The sequence below is a fragment of the Hypomesus nipponensis genome, chromosome 4 (genome assembly GCF_054491055.1).
Source record: "Hypomesus nipponensis isolate SF chromosome 4, ASM5449105v1, whole genome shotgun sequence".
Lineage (NCBI taxonomy): Eukaryota > Metazoa > Chordata > Actinopteri > Osmeriformes > Osmeridae > Hypomesus > Hypomesus nipponensis.
Window position 1 is genome coordinate 4894480 of NC_140364.1, and position 21621 is coordinate 4916100.

The following is a 21621-nucleotide window of genomic DNA, read 5'->3' on the forward strand; positions in this document are numbered from 1 at the left end:
CTCTCGCCTCTCAAGCTACATGGAATGTGTAGTGAAACGTAATGGGGAAAAAAGAAGCTTCCACCTTGTTTGTTTGTCTTTGAATAACAAATTATGCACTCATAGGGATACAAGTAGATACACAGTAGTACGTTACATTGAATAACTGTAGTTTATGGGCAGTGAACAATGGAGCCTTGACATGAAAAATGTAGATGCTTTTTAAAGCCTGCGCAGAAACAAACCCCAGGATTGTGTACCCAATCCATCGCTACTATTTCCGATCTGTCTCCATCAATTATTCACATATCCTCCTCGGTAAACTCCATGCCCCATAGGAGACAGGTTGCCAGATCCTTCGCTTTTATCCCTTTCAAGCAGGCAAATTGTGGTCCATTCAAGTACACAATTCAACCGGCGGAGGGCGCAACGCTCATTGATGAGTTGTTGCCACGAGGGGGATGTGTTCAGATATGACAGGACTTTTGGTTGGCAGACTCGTCGCTACTAATATGCTAAACGCATTGTCATTGGTCGCCTCGTAGGAGGCAGTGCTTTGCATAGCAATTCATTGATATAGACTGCAGCTGGACGGCATTTGCCATACGAAGTGAGGGGCTAGGAAAGTAGACGAAGGCTTGATGTAGGGTTTTGCAAGAAGAACAACAAGGTAGTTATTTTGTTTGAGTGGTAGACCAAAGATAAAACAAAAGACAGCCAAAATGCTTTGCCACGTTACGCGTCCGGATTCGGTGGTAATGGAAGTAGAAGTTGATGCGAAAGCGAACGGTGAAGATTGTCTGAATAAGGTAAGTCAGAGTTAGGCGACTCATCATGTTGTCTTTTTTGTTTCCGTGTTGTCGTTATTAAGAGAAGACAGTTTATGTATCGTTTGTTATTATTGTTAAGCTGACCAACAGTATTGACATCAGAAACTATTGATTCTTTAAGAGAAGACAGTTTATAAACTAGTTACATTGTTTGCCCAGGTAGTTTTTTTGCAGTGAGCAACTAGTGTCAGTAATGGGATTGTTATGATACATTTTGCGAAACAAAGTACTTGGTTGGTATCCTGTGAATGAGTGTGGACTGCGTTGTTCAGGTTTCTGCGAAACAAAGTTACTGCAAATGTGTATTGTGTGAACTGCATTACAGTTCCTTGTTGCTTACCTCGTTGCAAATGCAGATGGCTACTTCAAGGTTGCTATAGTGCATCAACCATAGCATCAAAGAAAAATGTCTCATTCGGAAATTGTTATGGCTTTACAATCCAATCCATCACAATCAAGCAACAGTTGAACATTGCAACATTGTTAAACTTCTTAAGGTCGATATTTGCGTTGCATGGAGACGTGTTATGACAGACCATAGCAAATGTTCCCATGCAGTTAAGACTTAAGATATGATCCAGTGGGGCCTGTTACAGTTGGAATTCAAGTAAACCTGACATTGTTGTATGCACAGCCAGAGATGCACGTCTTTATAGTAAAGTTGAATTTGTTATTCCCCACCCACCTGGTCTGGACATGCACTTGAAATTACACAACGACCAAGGCTCTGGGCGCGCGGGTTGCGCTGTTGATGTTTTTTTTTTTTTTTTTTTTTTTTTTTACGGTTAATTGTACGGTTGTTTTCACCCGATGGTACTTTGATACCAAAGTATGTGGTTTCATTAGTGTGATTCTTTAGAGATATAAAGAGCTTTAAAGTAATTAAGACTGACGAACCCCTTCCCACTCCCTTAAATGCTATTAAAGAAAAGCTAGCCAAAATGAACTTCAATATGGTCTTTGGTGTTTATGGTCACTTCCCTCACGTCTTGTGTTTTCTCTTGTGAAGGTATGCAGAAAGTTGGGGATAATTGAGGTGGACTACTTTGGCCTGCAGTTTTCTGGAAGCAAAGGGGAGAACTTGTGGCTGAACCTGAGGAACCGTATATGCCAGCAGATGGACAGCCAGACTCCATGTCGACTGAGGCTGCGTGTCAAATTCTTTGTGGAGCCCCATCTCATTCTTCAGGAACAGACAAGGTATGTACAGTATACACAGTGTACTGGCATAACCATGCATATTTCACCAGCACAGTAGTTTGGAAAGGGCCTCTTATTGTCATCTTGCCCTGGAAAAACTACACTCAGGGAAGAACTGAGAATCTGGGGCACGTTCTCTATAAAAAATGTATGTTACACGTTATATTCGCCGCCTTTCTCAATTGTCGGCTGTTGATGATTTCTCTTTGACTTTCTGCAAGAAGGCGCTGAAACAAAAACCGACGCGAGAGCTTCGAGCATAGCATAGTACAGTACATCCTGTGAAGTTCCCTTATTTGAGGTTTCCCCCCTCCCCCGTACAAGGGAATGCCCTATAGTAACCCTGCTCAGCTCTGAGCCAGGGTTACTATAGGTCATTGTGAATCTGACATGCGCTGGGGCAGGCAAGCAGGAAATGTGATCTGGGTGGCTTCAGGGCTTTGGTGTCCCCGGGGAGCCTCTGTCCCTAAAGCGCTGTCCCACTATACTGCCCACCCACCCACCCCCTCCCGACCCCGCTTCCCTTTGAGCTACTGGTCTGGGCCGCCCTCAGACCTACGGCACAGATAGTTAAAACCACTCACCAATAGGTTTTGTAGCCTCACAACCAAAGAACCAAAGAACTAAATCTTGAAAAAAAAAAAATAATAATAATAATTGCGTTTAGTAATGGCTTGAGCCTCATTACTCTTTGGAGGTTTGCTAGTCAAACAAGTCCTGACACAGTCGATCCCGACGGTAGCTGCTCCCGGCCGCCTCCTCCTTTTGAAGTTTTATAAATAGTTGGTGTCTCTGACAGACTGTCCTACGGGGGTGGGGGGGGGGGGGGGGTGGGGGGGGGTAAAAGATGTCATGGTGTTTTTTCCCAGAGTTAGGGTGGAGGGGTTTACCTCCTCTACTGTCCTGGCATGCCAACCAAAATTGTTCATTAAACTGAGATCTATCCCACTTTGGCTAGGATTCTATTGCCTGCCCTCCAAACACACATTCTCTCTCTCTCTGGCTCTCTGGCTCTCTCTCTGGCTCTCTCTCTCTGGCTCTCTCTCTCTGGCTCTCTCTTTTCTGCTTCTTTGCCTAAGAGGGCTGTCAGACTAAACCATATGCTACTCCCTCCTGCTCTCCTTTCTCATTTCACACCCTCCCCCTCTTTGTTCTCTTCTCCTTCCCCGTCATTCTGTTCTCCTCCTGCCCCCCCCCCCCAACTTACTACCAGTAGGCTACATTTTCTCTCCCTCTCTCTCTACTGTCTCTGATGTAAGCCAGAGAGGAAAGGGGGGAGAGCGACGGCAGGAAAGTACAGAAAGCTTCTTAGGAGGAGCGAGAGTATAGCGGTCACCCTGCAGCTGACCTTTGTCAGATTAGGGGGTTCGTCAACAGATGGTGGTCGGGAGGGAGCGGGGGGGTCACTGGGGTCGCCGAGGAGCCGAGATAGCCGCGCTGGGTCGGGAAGGGGGGGGGCGTGTGTGTTGGTAATTAGAAATCCCACGCGCGGTGACACCCGTCGCGTTTTCTTTTGGGCCTGTGTGCGTCCATCCTTTGGGCCAGATGTAATCACTTAAACTAAAACCTCCGCCGCTCCCTGGCTGCTGGTCAAGAAGCAAGGGAAACGAGCCTAGTGAGCAGACACATGGCTTTTGGACAAAACAAATGCGCACGCCCTAGCCCGTATGTGTGCTCTCCAAAACGTACGAGCGGCGACGGCGTGAAGGTCAAGCTTTCTCGCATGGATTCTCAAGGTACAAATAGTTCCCACTGAACGCCAGTGTTCAAGAACTAGGCCTTCTTTTGCATTCTGGACCAAGACCTGATATTCACATGTTTGTATTACTCATTTGACTCCATCTCAGCCTCGAGGGGAACTTTTGCTCCTCTTCCTGTAAATGGCCTATGTGCGTGTGTGTCATCTGCCTTGCTCGCCCTCTCTTCTCTTTCTCGCTCTCTCTCTCTCTGTGTGAGGGTTGGTATTCGTGAGTGTGTCTGAAAGGCCGTGTTCAGAAAGTGGTAAACAAGGGCTTTGTTCAGCAGCTCCACTCTGGCCGGGGCGAACAGCGAACAGCGCTACGGGAGCCTGCCAGGGTCAACATTCCCTCGCCCCTTTTTGTCTGTTACCTTTGCCCTAGTTCAGTTATCATGGCCTGGCTTGAGTCACTCCCACAGCAATCGTCGCTCTCTGAGCTGTCAGACACACAGTCTCTCCGAAACAGAGACATGCCCTCTCTCCATGTGTCACACATAACCGCACTGTGACTTCAGCAGCAAAACTCACTGCTATGCATGCACCGTCCATACATGTTGACCATTTGACTTTTCACATTCCTGTGGCGTTTCTAAGTGGCGGCGTTTTCTGGGGACTTTTTCCTCCTCGCTGCATGCGCGTAGCTATATATGGTGTCCGAGTCGTACACTTGAGTGTTGCGCGAGGTCTCTATAGCTCTGGCTCAAGGGCCCTGTCTAAATTACAGCCACCCCTGCTCCCCAAACACGTTCTCGCACACACACAAGCCAAAACGGAACAGACACCCATAAACACACCTTTAACACCCTCTTTCGGTTCCTGGGAAGCCAATATGCTCTCACAGGTGTGTTAGTAAAGAAAACGGGTGAAATGTCTTTTACCTGTTTTAGAAGGCATGCGCACACACACACACACACACACAGAGGACTGTGTCACATGCCCAGTTTAGGGGTAGGCCTCCTGTTAGCTCATCCTCTGGCAGGGCACGTTACGTAACTTATGGACTGTGCACACACACACACCCCACACATATTCAAAAAAGCTGCTTATATAAGCAGCAGTGTGCAGGGCGTAGAAAGGCTGGCGTTGCACCTGTCCTCTCTGTTCTCACACCCTGAACAGTTCACTCGCAGTGCTTTTTTTGTGTTCATATACTTCTCTTTATGGCTGCTGGCATTTCACTTTGCCAGGAGAAGTGTGTATGTGTGCAACAGAGGAAGGCCATGTGCTCTGGTTAACTGTATGGGGGGGGTGAATGTGCAGTCACTCTTAGGAAATCCAGTGATCCCTTTTGGGGCTGCCAGCGATTTTTCACAGTCCCCAAGAATGCACGCTCACATGCACGCGTTTTAACACGCAAGCATCGGCGAGCACACCCACAATCATTGACTTAAAAGCTCTATAAATACCCCCTCTAGTGTGAAAGAGGCTCAATTCCATCCAATTCGGTTACTGTCCTGCCTACATCAAACGGCTTCGCTTAATCCATCTGCAGCAAGATCCCTACCATCTCTCCCTGGGTGCTGTCTCTCTTCTGTCTCTCTCTCATCCCCGTCTCTCTCTCTCTCACACACACACACGCGCACACACATACATATGCCAGATGCTGCAGACGAGCCAGCTAGAGATGTTACTCTTTAGGACGGTTGGGGAAGTTAAAAGTGGTGTAGCAAAAGGCTAGGCTAAGCTGATCCATGGATGAAGGACTTGGGTCTTCACTAATTCGACGGCCAATCACAAGGTGGAGGTTCAGAGGCTGGCCTCGTTGATTGGACGAGCATCCGGGCCCCCTCTGTGTTATCTGGTTCGTTGCACACCACTGCCCCTGGAGTTCAGTTAGTGGCACGGCTTAGTGTTGGTACGCGTTAATGTTTACCTGCTTGTTTTCCTATGTTAACATTTCTGTTTAGCATTCTAATCAGGCCAAAGCCATTAGCACAACGTTGATGGCATTTCTGCGTGGAAGAGTGGACTTGTTTATGGATTACTTTTTAGATTGACTGGGCCAGTACAGGAGTCCTTTTTACCACTGGTTATGGGAAATGTATGCTTCTAGACCTTATCACAGAACTTGTTTCTGATATATAGTCCTAGATTAACCTGGCCACCATCGTACATTAAAAAACTAGCAGGCCCCCACTGATAGGCTAGCGAGGTTTAGTTGCGTTAAGTACCTCCTAAGCTGCCATGGCAAGTCGATGCATGGCCTTCCCGACTGGATGCCCTCACAAACAGTCTGGTTTAGGGAATGTATCGAGGTCACCATCAGTAGGCCCACCTGCCACCCACAACCTTATGTCCTTGGCTGCTCTGTAGGAAATGGGAGATGCCCGTTTCAGTTGGTCTCTACGAAGGGCATTCTGAAACTTCCATTTGGGATGAAAGTGCCGGTGACGAGTTTTGAGTGTGCTTTTACCTCAGTGTTCATTCACAAACATGTCTAGACCTTTTACGGTCTTCTACGAGTAGTCTCCAACACAAAGTGACCGGAAGAAAGAACTGGCACCCCTCTTCACACATTCAGTGCCGCCTGAATGTCTCCCAAGAACTACCTCAGTGAGGTAGGAAACTATTTTCCACTTTCCCACTCTCTGACATGTCGAGTCTATTCAGCTATGTGCCCTAAAGTAGCCTCATTTTTACCACCCAGGAATGAGGGCAGGACTGGCAGGCTACCAGGGTACAGTGTTAGTGTTGCTCAAGGTGCCTGGGCTCTGGGCTTTCATTACCATTCACCAGCCAGCACCAAGCTCTGCACCCAGCAGCCCAGCGCCTAGCAAACAAACGACTCCTTTGTTGGTGAAACACGGCACTCGTTGAATCCCTTTGGAGCGGGACAAAGCAATCATCTTTATTTACAGTTGTCTCAGGGTTTTTTTTTATTGCTCTTTCCATGCGTTGGAAAACAGCTTGATTTAACACTTGGCTTTGTTTCGGAGAGCAATTGGAATTGGAGGCCCAGGTGAAAGGCTTGTTACGGCCTGAGTTTACTAGAGTTCACTGACCGGGAGTAAACCCTCCCAAGCTCCCGCCCCTTCCACCCAAACGGCTTTCAGCCATGTTATTTGACTAACTCACCAACCACATTGTTCAGAGAGCCTGTCTCAGAGACTCGTGATTGGCCCAGGGCGTTGCTGTCGCTAGGCAGAGGTTTCTGGTTTCAGTTGATAGGGGATATTATTCTGTCGAGGCCTCTTGCACTGTGGTTCAACCACCAAGTGTCTGTGCTTCTAATTGTGGGTGTGATGAGGCAAAAACAAAACAAAAAAACCTTCAACACTAACTAAAAAGTTCCATAACGGTTCCTTGGAACCTGCATTTTAAATATGCTTTTTGATACAGTTGAGTAGGTTTTTTGAGAATTGTCTTTTATGCTTTTTTGTACATGCCAAGTAAAAAAAAAAAAAAAAAAAAATGATGGAAAGTGGATGATAACATGCATCGAGTGTTTCACATTCCTGTGCAACAACAGATGACACCCCATCTTCCTGATCCTCTGTGAATCCACCACACACACACACACACACGCGCGCGCCTAGTAAAGTTACCATCCAGTCCAGTAGTCTAGAGGCATTTGTCGACTCACAATTCCTTTCTCTCCCACAACCAAGACAGCTGTAATTAGCCTTCTGGGGCTTATTCATTCATCTGCATGAGGAGAGAAGGGCCTATCTTTTAGATACTGTGTGTGTGTGTGTGTGTGTGTCTGTGTCTGTGTTGGGACCTCCTGGTGTTTTGCCCATCTGTGTCTCGCCCACCCCCTCCTTCGGGATGGGATGTGCATCTGGTTGGTTTTGCCAATAGTGTAAGTGTGTGTAGAGAGAGAGAAAGAGAGAGAGCAGTGGTTAGCTAGGAGGCTGTATGCATGTTTGGGGGGTGAGGGGGGCCCCCTTGGCCTTGAGCCTGATGGCGTCTGGCGTTGCCCCCCACAGAGCCAGCGGCGGGTCTCCTGACCCTGTCTGCTCTAGTCACTGTCTGACACGCCGGCCAGTCAGCCTGGCTCACACGCCCCAACATCACCACCCCACCTCCCCCCCCTGGGCACAGGTCAGGAACCACCTGTCCCAGCACCATGGTGGTTGCTCCCTGCCCGCCTGTCTGGCTAATTCACCATCCAGAACTTCCACCAGTCGGGTGTGGTTACACATCACATGCCCCCCCCCCCCCCCCCCCCCATGCCTGCTGTCTGCCTGCGAGCAGCCATTTGAATCTTCCATGCCTGTTTTTTTAAACGGTTCCTTTCCGTTGTTTTCCTGGACGTCATTCCTTCCCAGTTGGTTCCCCTGCCATCCCAGATCTCACAAGGACTCTGGTGGAGGGACGCTGCCCTGCACGCTGTCAAAACACCTCAGTTCACTGGAAAGGGAGCAAAGCCACATGGGAAGAGAGACATTTCCAGAAATGGCATGACCTCACGGAGGTTGCGATGGGGTCTGACAGGTGCTGCAGAAGCAGCCAGTCACCAGACCACCGGCCTCCCTTTAGGATCCCGTTAGCTCTGAGTCAGCCTACCTCGCTGTCACATGTTATGTGTATCAATAGGGACAGCTATTTGGGTTTGTTTACTTTTTTTAAAGATGCGTTAAACAACATTTCCTCTTTCCATTGGTGGTTGTACAAGACCAAAGGTGATGATGTTCCTCAGAAATAAATGTTATTTTGGGCTTGTCTAAATTGCCTCATGGGATTTGGAGCCTTCATCCAAGCGTTTCACTTTCCATTGTTATTGAGTTTCATGGATTTAAAAACACGACCCAACATGGTCTGCTCCAGTTATTACCTTGCACATAAGCTGCTTTATGCTAGAGTATAGTACCGGATTTTGCGAGGGCCCTGCAAAGAGAGGTGGTTTCTTTTAAAATGTCAACAGCTTCTGGACTGTAAGATTAGCCTCAGAAGGTGATATTTGCCTGTAACTGACATGAACACAGAGAATAAAGGGATTGTGACCTGTAGTTAGGGGGGGGAAAAGGTTTGTTATTAGTTTATGGTAATGTATGTTATTCCATGACTTAGAGTTCGGACCAAAAACCTTCCATCTCAAGTATTTTCTTGGTTCTATAGAAAAATAATATGTATGTTTAAACCTCTTATTTCCCTTGCCCCGTGACCTATAATAACCTCTACCATTGCACCTTGACCAATGGTAACCTCTACTCTCACCCAGCTAAGAAAGGTAAGCTCCACTCTGACCGGCAGTAACCTCTGTTTGCTAAGTGACTTGTAGTAACCTGCTAGACAGGTGTGGTCTGTTTTTTACATGCAGGTAGCAGCCTGAATCACATGCTACCTGCTGGGCCATAACACAATAGATCACTGTGTGTGTGTGTGTGTGTGTGTGTGTGTGTGTGTGTGTGTGTGTGTGTGTGTGTGTGTGTGTGTGTGTGTGTGTGTGTGTGTGTGTGTGTGTGTGTGTGTGTGTGTGTGTGTGTGTGTGTGTGTGTGTGTGTGTGTGTGTGTGTGCTGGCTGTTCAGACAGCAGTGTTGATCTGGGCAAGGCTGGAGGATGTTTTAACTCCTCTAAATCAAAGTGTGTTTGTTGTGCCTGGGCCCTAGACTTCTGTGCTCGGGTTCTGCCTCTGTGGACCTTGCTCACTTGTTTGCCACGGACAAAGCCTGAGGAATGTTTTCCCTCGGGATTTGACCGCTGTCGTGTCCCGTCCAGTGTCTGCCAGCTGAGAACAGGATTGGACGTGGTGAAGGGGGAAGACACGGAGCGAGGGAAGAGGGTGGGCAGGGAGTTTGAGGCATGGTCGGGAATGTTGTTGTGGAAGAGATGCGTCAAACCGGTTTCTGCTAGTTGACTTACAGTAGGTGGTTCTGTGGGGCTACGCCAGGGTTGTCGTCGTGTTAACTGTTCTGCCACACTGCAGGTAGAAGAAGGCCTCGGCCTATCGTCTGTGTCCTACTCGTGGCTATCGTTTCTAACAACATGCTACATTCTTGGTGAAAGTCACCCACAGCTCCAATGCTAACGCTAAATGCCCCAGTATAACACTACAAAAACAGATTCTGGGAAGATCTTAAAACACCACTGTATCTTTAACTGTAGGACCAGACTTAATTGGTGTCTGCCTAATGGGTAACAGCTGGCAAATGTATAATTGGCTTTATGGCAAGATGATTTAGAATGAATGCATCATCGCCCAAGTTACTGAGAAATAACCCATTGTTCATCAATAAAATGTAGTTGCTCGGTACCAGTTGGGGAAAGTGTAAACCTAATGATGAATTATGAGAAGGGAATGCCCGTGTATATTATTTCAGAAGTATTTGTTTGTTGTCTTTTGGCTAACCAGAAAGCAAAGCAAAACAATGTCTTTGTTTGTTTTGTTTTTTTTGTTTCTTTAAAAATTTGGGGGGCTTTTGTTTTATAATCCGTTTTCCCATCATTGCCTGCTCTAAAACACCCTTTCAACAAACGCACACCCTCCACCTTCAATTTGGGCCCCAAAACAATAGTTTGTTGCAATAACAATATGGGCATTGTGGTGTCCCCAAAAGAAGCAGAACAAGATGGCAGTGTCGATTTAGCCATTTCTGCCTTGGCTTGTCTCATTTCAGTCAAACTGGACCATCTGGCAGCTATTCAGGGAGATAGTCAAGGTCCGCGAGGTGGCTGAAGTACTTTTATCATTCCCAGACTGGCTGTGTTGCCCCACCATGGGCTTATCGCTTGGCAGCACACCTCTGGGGTCATGAATAAGGAGCCTGTGTAGATGCAGAAACACACATACACACCTCGATGCTGTTCTCTGCCACGATGATAAGAGTTAGCTGCAGTGTACAGGTTCCTGAGTCACTCAGGTACAAGTCCAACTACGTCACACACTGCCTTTCAACCCTCAAGCTCACTTTCAGTTCCTCCTTTGTGTATACATTTTTTTTCTTTTTTTTTTTTTTAAACCATCGATGGTGTACCACAAAAAAGGAGAAGGAAAAAGGGAAAGCTTTTATGCGTTTGCAAGGAGAGTGAAATGCAGACAGCACACACACACACACCTGCTTGTTGTGTAATCTAACCTGTGTGTGTGTGCGTGTGCTCTCTTCAAACTGTCACGCGTGTCCAAACAGGAACACTGTTCTTTCGCAGATGGCCTTCTCAAACTGCCACTTCATCACTTCCTATGTTGAATTGACACCCCTTCTCTGTGCCCCTCCCCCTCCCCAGGCACGTGTTCTTCATGCACGTCAAGGAGGACCTCCACAGCGGGCACCTGCGGATGGGCAGGGAGCAGGCCGAGGAGCTGAGCTCCCTCTTGGCACAAGCAGAGTTCGGGGACTACAACCAAAACACGGCCAAGTACTGGTACTCCGAGCTGTGTGGGGAGGATCCCAGTCCTGCCAGCGTCAACAGGTAGCCTGTTTACATTTAGGGTCGAGGGGGAGGGCGGGTCGACAGGCAGGCAATATACGCACGTCTGGTCTTTACCACTCTGACGTGGTTAACTGACAGGGGTTGTAAATGTAGGTTCAACTAGTTTTAAGACCAATTCCAATATGATGTAATGCTTTTCCTTCATATGAAGACTGAATGCTGTCCGGCCTTGACGTGGTCAAGGACCATAGTTCTGTTATTGAATTGGGCGATTATACACTTGTACATATTCTGGTTGTTTTTCTATTATAAAGCGTATGGTTGGTTAATCATCTGCTAGTCAGCAAACGTCAAATATGTTTTGTTTAATTCCCCTTGCCTGCCAATTCAAATCGAAGGGAAACGGAAACCCCTAATCTTAGATGAAGGCCATGCACTTTGTTCTGGTCTGACTATTTTTACGACTAGACTTTCATCTGTCTGGGCAGTTAAACATTGATCATGTTTGGCAAAAAAAAAAATAAAACATTTGTAGCTGAAACTGTGAAAAGCGAAACCAAGACTCAAACATTGAATGTGTGGGATAGAAACAAGACAACACATGCTTGCAATGTTCCCTGTTCCGCAGAAACGCAACTCCCTTCCGTGAACCTTGCAGTTGTTTTTCTGAACTCTGAACCAGACCTGTTTGAGCGTTGAAGGAACACCTTGAGGGACGTTTCCCCAGACAGGGCTAGGTCAGGTTAACCCGACTCCTCATTACACATCCATTGGAAACTGTTTGGAAAAGGACAGGTGAACAAAATACTTGGCTGGTGATTGGATGAACCATCTGTGTACCACCGTCTATCACTAGCTAACTTTGGTTTGGGAGTCACTAAGACGGCTGTCTCACAAGATTACGGTCAGGTGGCCATCCCAGCATACTCCAACTGGTTGGAAGTGCTCTGGGTAGAAAATGAGGGTTTGAAGAAAATGTATATCTCTAAAGTCAATTGGAAATGGTCAAACTGTCCTAAAAGGGGCCTTTAGGTCAGTATGACTTGCACACAATGTTGCTCGTACTAGGGTAGCAAGGCTATCTACAGGGACCACTGTTGTGTTGAAGCCAGTGGCTTTGGTGAGAACAGCTGCAGGTTGGGATGAGGCCAAGCTAAACCAGGCCTGGGTTTGTGGTTGGTCACATGGGAGGTAGCTCTCCGTGCGGAAGCACGCATGTCTTGCCTCAAGCAAAGTAACGGTGATGTGAGTCAATGAAGTCTAAATAAACGCCCTCATTCGTTTATTAGCTGAACTACAATAGCCCCCTCTTCTTGATTGTGGTTCATGATCTATTACCCCCAAACCTCCGGCCTGTTTGTCATTCATACACTTATTCCTGCTGTTTTGTCTCGTACGTGACCGTCATGTCAGGAATCTATTGCTCCACACATTCTCTCATCCACTAATCTCTCCCACATATCCCTTTTATGAGACCCCTCAGATATTAATGACCCTACAATGTGCTGATTTACTCCCATGGCGGTGAGCATCTTGACATGCAGCAGGCACCTGAACTGCCCCCCCCCCATACCTCACGTTCTGCAGGCCTTTAACCACACACACGCACCATAGATCCCTTCTCTACCTCCACCCCAAACACGCTGTGCTCAGGATCCTCGCGCTCGACTTGGCCTGTGGGCGGACGTGTTCGTTTCCCAGGGATCATGTTACTGGGCTGCGGGACGTAAACACGTTACTGGGCTGCTGGACGTAAACAGCTGTGGGCTTCCTCCTGCACAGCGCGCCCTGCTCCTTTCTGCTCATCGCTGCGAACGCACAGATTCACAACCACCGCTCAACCACCGCTCGTACACGTGTACTCGCAAAACGAGAGCAATCGTGGCTGTTGTTTGTTTTTGTAATATCAATAAATACATATATTCACCCCCCCCCCCACCCTTTCTTGTGTGCTTCCCCCTCTGCAGCATCATCTCCAGGCACAAGGCTCTGGAGGGCCTGAGCAGCGGCTCCGTGGAGTACCAGGCGCTGCAGCTGGTGTCCCTGCTGGAGCACTACGGCGTGGAGTGGCACTGGGCGCGGGACGCCGAGGGCCAGCGGCTGGCCATCGGGGTGGGGCCTGACGGCATCGCCGTCTGCAAGGAGGACTTCAGCCTCGTCAACAGGTAGGAGGGTGGGCGGGCGGGCGGGCGGGCAAACCGGGGGGATGACGCCGTTTCTATCAATATGGATTTTTTTGTGGGGTGACATGCAGTATAAGTGCCAAATAATGTATTATATATAAAGTTCCAAAGCTAGCATTCTAAGCGCTTTCCGTCTTTATGTATTATTAAGCATTACGGATATATTAAGCATTAAGGATATTCATGAACTCGCAGTTTAAAGCATTCATCCAGAATTACACTTTGGTTAACCCCAAATTCTAGTCCAAACAAATATTTGCGACGCACAAATCGCTTCCCTAACGCCAATCTCTCTTCACCCTTCCAGAATTAGCTATCCCATCATCCAAATAGCCACCCAGTCGGGGAAGAGCGTCTACCTGACTGTGACCAAGGAGACCAGCGACAGCGTGGTGCTGCTGTTCAAGCTGATCAGCAACCGGGCCGCCAGTGGACTTTACAGAGCCATCACCGAGACGCATGCGTTCTATAGGTGAGTGGAGGCGACAGTTAACACATTATGTACAAACGTGCACTAAATAGTTAGGAGGGAGTTTCAGTATTTTCGTTTTGGGTTGCTGTAAAATGTCAAACTATTATTATTATTATTATTATTATTATTATCTAACCTTGGTGCTAATGACAATTTGAGACCACACTTATGTCTTGGTCATCTGCAAAAGGTTATTTTTGGGTTTGATTTCCATATCAAGTGTCATGGCTTTGTGTGGATCATCCTATTGATAAGTGCCTTGGCCAAACAAGTTTCAGATGCAACAGAACTAAAAGACTCTGGGTAGCATCCGCCTCGAAAATGGCCTAACAGCCACTGCTTAACTTGGCTTGTTAGCATTAGCATAACAAACGGTGCTGCCCTTAGAATAAATAAAAAGGCTCAAGCCGTTTCACCACAACAAGGCCTTACGGGAAACTGTTCCAGGAAGGTCCTGAAACGCACCTCTTTTCTAAAGACCCGTTCCGCTCTAGTTCACATTGAGTTCTCTCTGAATATGCTCCCTCAGTCAGTCCCATACACATTGACTAGGAGTGGACCACGGTACAGATTTGGTACCCTATTTAGTCAGCACACTCATTAAGCATCTGCTCCTTGTCCTTGGTGCACACTGAATGTAAAGCATGCACCGTTTCAGACCGTGTCTTGGTTGATATTAATGAACAGAACCTTCATGCCTTCTCTCCAGGGAAATGGCCAGGTTGGCAATTTGCCATGGGGATTTTCCCCCTCTCAAAATGCTGGGCTATGAAATTGTATCTTTTGTAATTATTATATTGGACAGACGGAGAACAAATGCTATCCTCGATTAGTTTGGAAGTGACTATTTGCTCTCCCGAGTCTAGACATCGTTCTAGACTCATCTTTTGCCTGCTGTTATGCTGCAATTTCCCCACAGGGATAACTAAGTACCCACTTTTCTCAGCCTGTGTAGGTCCATGTGTACAGTCAGACTTGGCACACTCAGAAATCTATTAGAATGCACTAGAAAAGGTCCCCAAATAATTTCGAGCGAGCCCGTTGTATGAAATGCACAGCATGCCGATCACTCTTTCAAACTAATGCATCACTTGTATTCACCTGCCTTTCTGTTTGAGTGTTACACGAACCCAGAGCACGACACAGCAGTAACGCCGCGTTAATCGCTTCCTCGTTTCTCTCCCCCCCCCCTCCAGGTGCGACACGGTGACGAGCGCCGTGATGATGCAGTACAGCCGGGACTTCAAGGGCCACCTGGCCTCGCTCTTCCTCAATGAGAACATCAACCTGGGCAAGAAGTACGTCTTCGACATCCGCCGGACCTCCAAGGAGGTGTACGACTACGCCCGCCGGGCGCTCTACAACGCCGGCCTCGTGGACCTGGTGACGCGGGCCGCCGGCGGCCAGCGCACCCCCACCTCCCGCTCCCCGCTCCGCCACCACAGCCACCGGGGAGGGGGAGGGGGAGGAGGAGAGGAGGAGGAGGACGACGACGAGGAGGAAGAGGAGGCGCTGGACTGCGGGCACTGCGAGCGCAGTCGGGCCCTGCAGGAGCGCTTGCAGAAGCTGCGGGAGGCGCTGCTGTGCATGCTGTGCTGCGCGGAGGAGATCGACGCTGCCTTCTGCCCCTGTGGTCACATGGTGTGCTGCCAGAGCTGTGCCAGCCAGCTTCAGGTGAGGGGGACCGCCGTCGTATCTCGGTGCCGTTTGGCGCCGGGTAGAAAAGCTTAGGAACACCGAAATCGGGGTTTTGTTCACGTCACGTTGAACTTGCATTTCGAACAGCGACACACATCCAGGATGTGCTAGCACTGTCAGATGAAGTAATTAATACCCCCCCACGCACACACGCACACACACCATGCTCTCTGCTCTCTCTGCCTAAATGCGGAGGACCAGAGGGTGAATTAGTTTGTGGATTAAAGCAGCGCAGGAAATCTCCTCCTTTAATTAAACTGCAGGGAAAAGATTGAGGAACCCTGACTCACACCAGCAACAACAAACAGAAACAGAACAGCCAGAAGTCATTCATTTACGTGCTGAGTTGCGCTGAATAACATGGCACGGGAAGTTGAACAAACTTGCACCAAAGTCAAGCTCTCAGATCCTTTTGCTCACAATTAGTTTTCAAACTTGGTTCAATTTTTTTTAATATAAATACATATTTGGTGATATAAATAGGCCTGCATTTACACATTTGTTGCCCACTTCCTCAAAACCATGTTGGTAACACCCAAAGGCTGGCTGCAGGAGACAGCTAGGCTACAGCCCCTCACTGAGGCTGTTCATGAGGGCAACAGACATTCATTTGAGGATTAGAGGAGATTCGCTGTATAATGATATCTTTTTGGAGCCACACAAGTGTTGGTGAGGGATTCTAAGGATGTTTAATAGGCAAAATAGACCTTTAACAACTTGGCCCCTCAGAACCCCTTTTGCACATAAACCAGCAATCCTTGAACACACGCTTTTTATGTACAATGAAAACGGAGCCAAAGAGCATACAGATTTCTTTGAAATGAAATGCGAAAGTCAATTTCACAGCTTTCAGTGCTGCATATTCTGCCTGGGCTGTGATTGTATTTGGCTGGCTCCTCTGCCTTGTGGTTCACGCTTTTATGTAATGTGTTTTAAAGGCCGACACATGGACTGTCATGTGGTAGGCAAAGAGCAGGGCTAGGCATAGGGGTTACAGGATAATATGTGAACCACATTTTGGGGGGATTTCAAACAGCTCTTCAGATGCTTCAATGCAACCTTTTGAAGTGTTTGGATTTCCTCCTGTGACGCAGCTGAGCTCACAACAAAGCTTTTTTTGTGCCTTTTTGGAGCCTTCCAAGATATCGGGCCCAGAATGCTGTTGGATGATGATGTCCTTTCAGGAGAGATCTCGGTCAAAGTCAAACGCAGTGGAATGTTTTGCGTTTTGAGAAAGTTCTTAAACGTTTGGTTCTCTTCCCTCTCCCACAGTTGTGTCCGGTGTGCCGATCGGAGGTGGAACACGTCCAGCACGTGTACCTGCCCACCTGCACCAGCCTCCTCAACCTGACCAGCAACGACAACAGCTGCAGCCCCCAGCCCATACACCGAGGCATGTCCTCCCACACCTGCTCCACCAAGGACTACAACACCCACGAGCAGAAGCTCTACCACAACTAACCCTCGTCACACCCATCAGGTGGGCAGCTCCCAAAACCGGCTTCTGAACAAGGAGACCCAGACTTTGCTCAAACGACTCCCCAAACCGGATCATTCACGACCTGATGCAGCTCCCAGTTCTGCGATAACCCCATCTACCACACGTCAACCCTCCTGCCTTGAACACCATCCCTGAACCACTCCTTCAACCACTGCCTTGACCAATGTTATTGACTGGTAGCAAACTTGGTCGGTTTTGTGTGTTATACCTTGCTTGATTCCACAGAATGATAAGGAACATTGTCCATTTTCTTTGATTGGCTCATACCTTTTTGATATATCATTTTCTCTTGACTTGCCACTCTGGACATAAATGCCACTCCACTGCAAAGTTATGTTTTAAACCAATGAGGATTGCCACCTAATTTTAGCTTCTTTTTTTTTCTCCAGATTTGTGAATTTCTTAATAATTTAATGCATCAGTTGACCTGATAAGCAGCAGGAGCTATTGGTTCCTCCATTATTATTTTTTTTATTGTGCTCTCATTTGTGTTTAGTGTGCGTTTTTCTCCATATCCGTTGAAAGTAAATAATATCTCTTGGGCTTATTGCCTTCAGCCTGTGTACATTTACGGTAAAAATTCTGTGTTTTAGGAGAATAGTAGACAAACGTACATCATCTTTGAGTTGTGTTTGTTTGTAGTTATTTATGCATTTTAAAAGTTCAATCTTTTCAAAACTTCAATTTTTTTGAGATTATCGTGTTATGAAGTGCATATGCATAATCCTTTTTTTGTTTGTGAAAAGCACAGTATGTTGTTTAGGTGGAGGGGAACAGTGTTTGGTAACGCCACCATTACGCCATTTCTGTCTACACCCCAATCCCAGCAGGCTGTGAGAAATAACCTGGACGCAACTCCTAACCTACCGTTCACGTTTTATACCAACAAGAAACAGGAAACGGAAAACGAAAAAGAGGCTCCTTTTCTTTTTGTACTTGCTACAGCCATTCAAGATTATTTAAGTAAGAAACGATCGTACTGTAGAGCCAGTGGCAAGTGCTTCCCCTGATCCTCCAGGTGTCTCCTGTGTTCTCCATTGTTGACTAGTGGGCTCTTGACAAGATTTGATTTTAAAGGGTACTAGTCTGTGCAATATTGGCTGCTTATGGAAAGCTTTCTTTTTTTCTCATTTGTTTTGTGTTAAATCTTTAACTACACTGTCACTTTACCAAGGAAGTTTCCCAAGTGTATTATCTATAGGGGTTTGCCTTAATGTAGCAACACCGTGTGTGTGTTTGATCTATATTCTTTCTTTGCACACTTTGTTTCAAAAATGAAGAAGAGGAATAAGAGGAAAAAAAATCTATTGATTCTGATGCAGCTCTGCCCAGTTCTGCAGGGGAAAGGATTTTTTTCACATTTTGTTTCTGTTTTCTGAAGCAAAACTATGCTCCTGTAAAATGTAGAAATAACTCATTTGATCTTCTTTTATATTTGCTTTGAACAAGAGAAAAAAAAGTATTAATAAAGTTTTTTTTTTTAACCGGAACCTAACTTGTATTGTAGTTTTCAGGATTGTTTTTCTTGCTCTGACCATGTCCTTCCAGGGAGATATTCCATTTCAAAATACAAGCAAACGCCGATGAATGGGTTATTCGCTATTGCTAAATCTTTCCGTGTCTAAAAATTACCCAGGTTATAGTACACAAGTGGATAGGTTTTTTTGTCTGTATTGATTATAAAAGACATGCTTGGTTTGGCTGTGATAATGAAGTCGGGGAAATAGATGGGAGTGAAACCCACAACCAGTGGAAAGAATCGATTTGTTTTCTTGTCAGCCCTCCCTCCCTTACACACACTTATACAACATCCAGGCTACACACACTTATACAACATCCAGGCATCATCAATACTTTTAAATAACCCCCTGAGACAGTGATGAAAACTTGAAGGGGGGGGGTTATGAAGTAACAGAAGGCATCATAGCTCACTTCCCGCATCGCTTTGACTCACAGGAACACAAAACATTCACATCTGTTTTGTCTTCGCAGCTAGGTTTATTCTATTTAGTACCACATCCTTTTTACAATCGTCCAAAGGCAAAATTACTGCATGTGCCCAAGCGGTAAGGAAGGCGAATGTATTGTTTAATTTATCAGAGTTGGAGGAAGGACTTGGTGATCAATAGCACTCATTGCCTTTGCAATTAGTTTTGCTTTGCGTGTGTGTGTGTGTGTGTTAATGTTCAGCCTCGGGGAATACTCAGTGACACAGAAACATGCGTAGCGATAAACCTTGAAGTAGGCCAACTCATCTAGTGTTTCTGCTCTGTTTGGCCATCGCTGTTGGTCATATGGTCACAAGCCCATACTGATTAGTTGTATGAAAGGCAAAAAACTATCTTAAATGTAATAGGATTTGCAAATAAGTATGGAAGACAAGTAATCCATTGCAAATCCTGTTCTAGACTGCATGAATATGGAATGTAATACTAAATATTCCATCAGAAAAAAACACTAAGAAAGAAGGCCACATGGCTTCGTCATAATCTAGTTTTATAGAAATGGCATGAAGACAGCATCGGTTTATTGTTCCATAAATCCTAACGGAGCACTATGAAATCCGTGAGTTGTGTAAGGGTCAACCATTTGTACTTCATGATAAATGAGGGTGTAGGCAGCAACACAACAGAGTGAATAACAGGAGAAAAAGAACTCTCATCCTCCTCTCTCTCTGTCCGACTCTGTCTGACTGTAAAATCTACACCACAAGGAAATGTTTGGCCAAGAAAGCTGAATGAATTTCAAACAATCATTTCACTACATCATGAAATCCAAAAGTATTTGAACAGGAACATGTTTTTATTTTTTTAAGCTCCATACGCTGAACAGAATGTGCCTCTGGGGTGGCCACATGCACTGGAACAGCACAACCAGTCACTCCAGGAAGAGATCTGGATCCTGGACTTCCTCATGTTTCAAGGTCAAAGAGGAAGAGAGAGCAAATGAGCTAGCCAACTTCTGTCAGGTGTATGGTAGACCCAGCCAATTCTCATTTTTCTTAGGTAAGACAACACTTTAGACTTAAGTTCGTGGCATTGACTGTGATCTATAGCATTTCATTCCTAAACTAACCCTAACACTAACCCTTAGCCTGTAAAGCATTCATTACTTTAAAATCCATACTGCTGTTCTGCAAAGAATTCACAATTTGTACACCTATATCAATTGCCATTTAATAAACAGAGGAGCTTAGATGATGAAGCAAGATGGTGTCCTCTTGTGCTTATAGTTAACAAACAGACAAATGGTCCCTATCAACTGATTGATTTCTTCTTCTTTTTTTCTGACACCGAAGCAAAAAATCATTTTTAGTGCCTTCAATAATTGCTCATCATGCCAGAAATCAAAACCAGAGTGGTCTCCCAGTCTTCCAAATCTGTGCAAGAGTTGATAAAAAAAACGTTGTCAACATCAGGTTCCTGGCTGGCTCACAGAAACTTCTGACACTACTCCTGGAAGGATTTGGAGAAGTCCTCGAACCTCAGGATAACACACGTCAGCCGTGTCGTGCACCACCGTCTGACTGATGGAGCCTCAAAGCCCGGAGAGAGGAGAGCAACAGACCGGGAGGGCTCCCTTCTCAGCATCAGTCACCTCCATGGAGGTGCGTGCCTGGATTCAAACAACCTGGAACACCCTTACCTTAAACAGCAAGGATGAAACGCGTATAAGAACAACAACAACAACAACAGTATGACGTCAACACGTCTAAACCACGCCAGACCATGTTCAATCAAACACTTATCCTCTCTGGATTATACAAACAGCTTAACTAGTGCCACGATACCTCTGACTGCACTCATGTTCATGAGTCTAACTTGTATCAGCACAGCAACATGACTGAAGTCTGCGTTTACTGTTGCTCCTGCTGTGGTGAGCTGCCTCTTGCTTGGCCAGCACTGATATCTCTCCACTCCTTCTCCTTGCCCCGACAGGCAGGTAGCCTGGTGTCCAACGGTTTTTAATAAACACCGGCCCCCTCTTGATGACATCATGTGTCAGCGACACGTTTTTAGGGGGCTGAGCTTGACGAGCTACTGATTTATGCAGTCTTGCTGTCAGGGGGAAAAAAAGTCTGTGGGTACAAAATGTTCTTTATGGGGGGAATTCAAACCATGACTACAATATGGCTTTTCTCCTAGACTCTTGAAGTCCTTGTAAAGTGCTTTCCCCTTTTTAAACAATTTGAACCCAAATTCCATGAATTGTTTCTTTCCTAAACTTGCCCACTGGGCTCAAGTTTACATTAGCTTCTGATGCAAAGATGCAATTGCACATACGGCGTTCACAGCAGAACATTTGTTGAGTTGAACAGAAAACACTGACCACACACACATTGACCTGCCCAGGGTGACAAACACAGGGAACAGGCCCAGATGCACGAACACACATGGAACATACACAGGTGTGCATGCAGGACATGCTGACACAGGTTTCACAGAGTACAGATGTACAGTACTGTATCAGGAGACTACAGTAGTTAACATGTTATCTTATCCATGTTCCATCATGACCAGCTCAATCCCAGCAGACTGGTGTGTCTCTAATCTTTATAAAGAAGCGGTGAAAAGGTGAAGGAGCAGTAGGTCTGTCGGTTGAAATCGCATCTTGACTTTGTGACATAACATGAAGTCATGTTATCAGTGTGTGTTATTGATGTCAAGAATGAAACAGCCTGCGGGTCAAAGGTTAAGATAGTACA

At 46.4% G+C, this 21621-nt stretch overlaps 1 protein-coding gene and 1 long non-coding RNA gene across 2 annotated transcripts; one reads left to right on the forward strand and one right to left on the reverse strand.

Moving 5' to 3' along the window:
• Positions 1-583: 583 nt before the first annotated feature.
• On the forward strand, positions 584-17011 carry mylipa (myosin regulatory light chain interacting protein a). Its single transcript, XM_084696330.1, has 7 exons — positions 584-788; positions 1819-2009; positions 10916-11101; positions 13030-13227; positions 13553-13717; positions 14914-15391; positions 16688-17011. Exons 1-7 carry the CDS (start codon positions 702-704, stop codon positions 16874-16876), a joined length of 1494 nt encoding a protein of 497 aa, XP_084552456.1. The 5' UTR covers positions 584-701; the 3' UTR covers positions 16877-17011.
• Positions 17012-19699: 2688 nt separating this feature from the next.
• LOC146295148 (uncharacterized) lies at positions 19700-20968 on the reverse strand. The gene is made up of 2 exons (XR_014753292.1): positions 20707-20968; positions 19700-20561 (listed from the first exon to the last, which is right to left on the reverse strand). It is a non-coding gene; the product is annotated as an uncharacterized LOC146295148 (long non-coding RNA).
• Between the last annotated feature and the right edge of the window lie 653 nt (positions 20969-21621).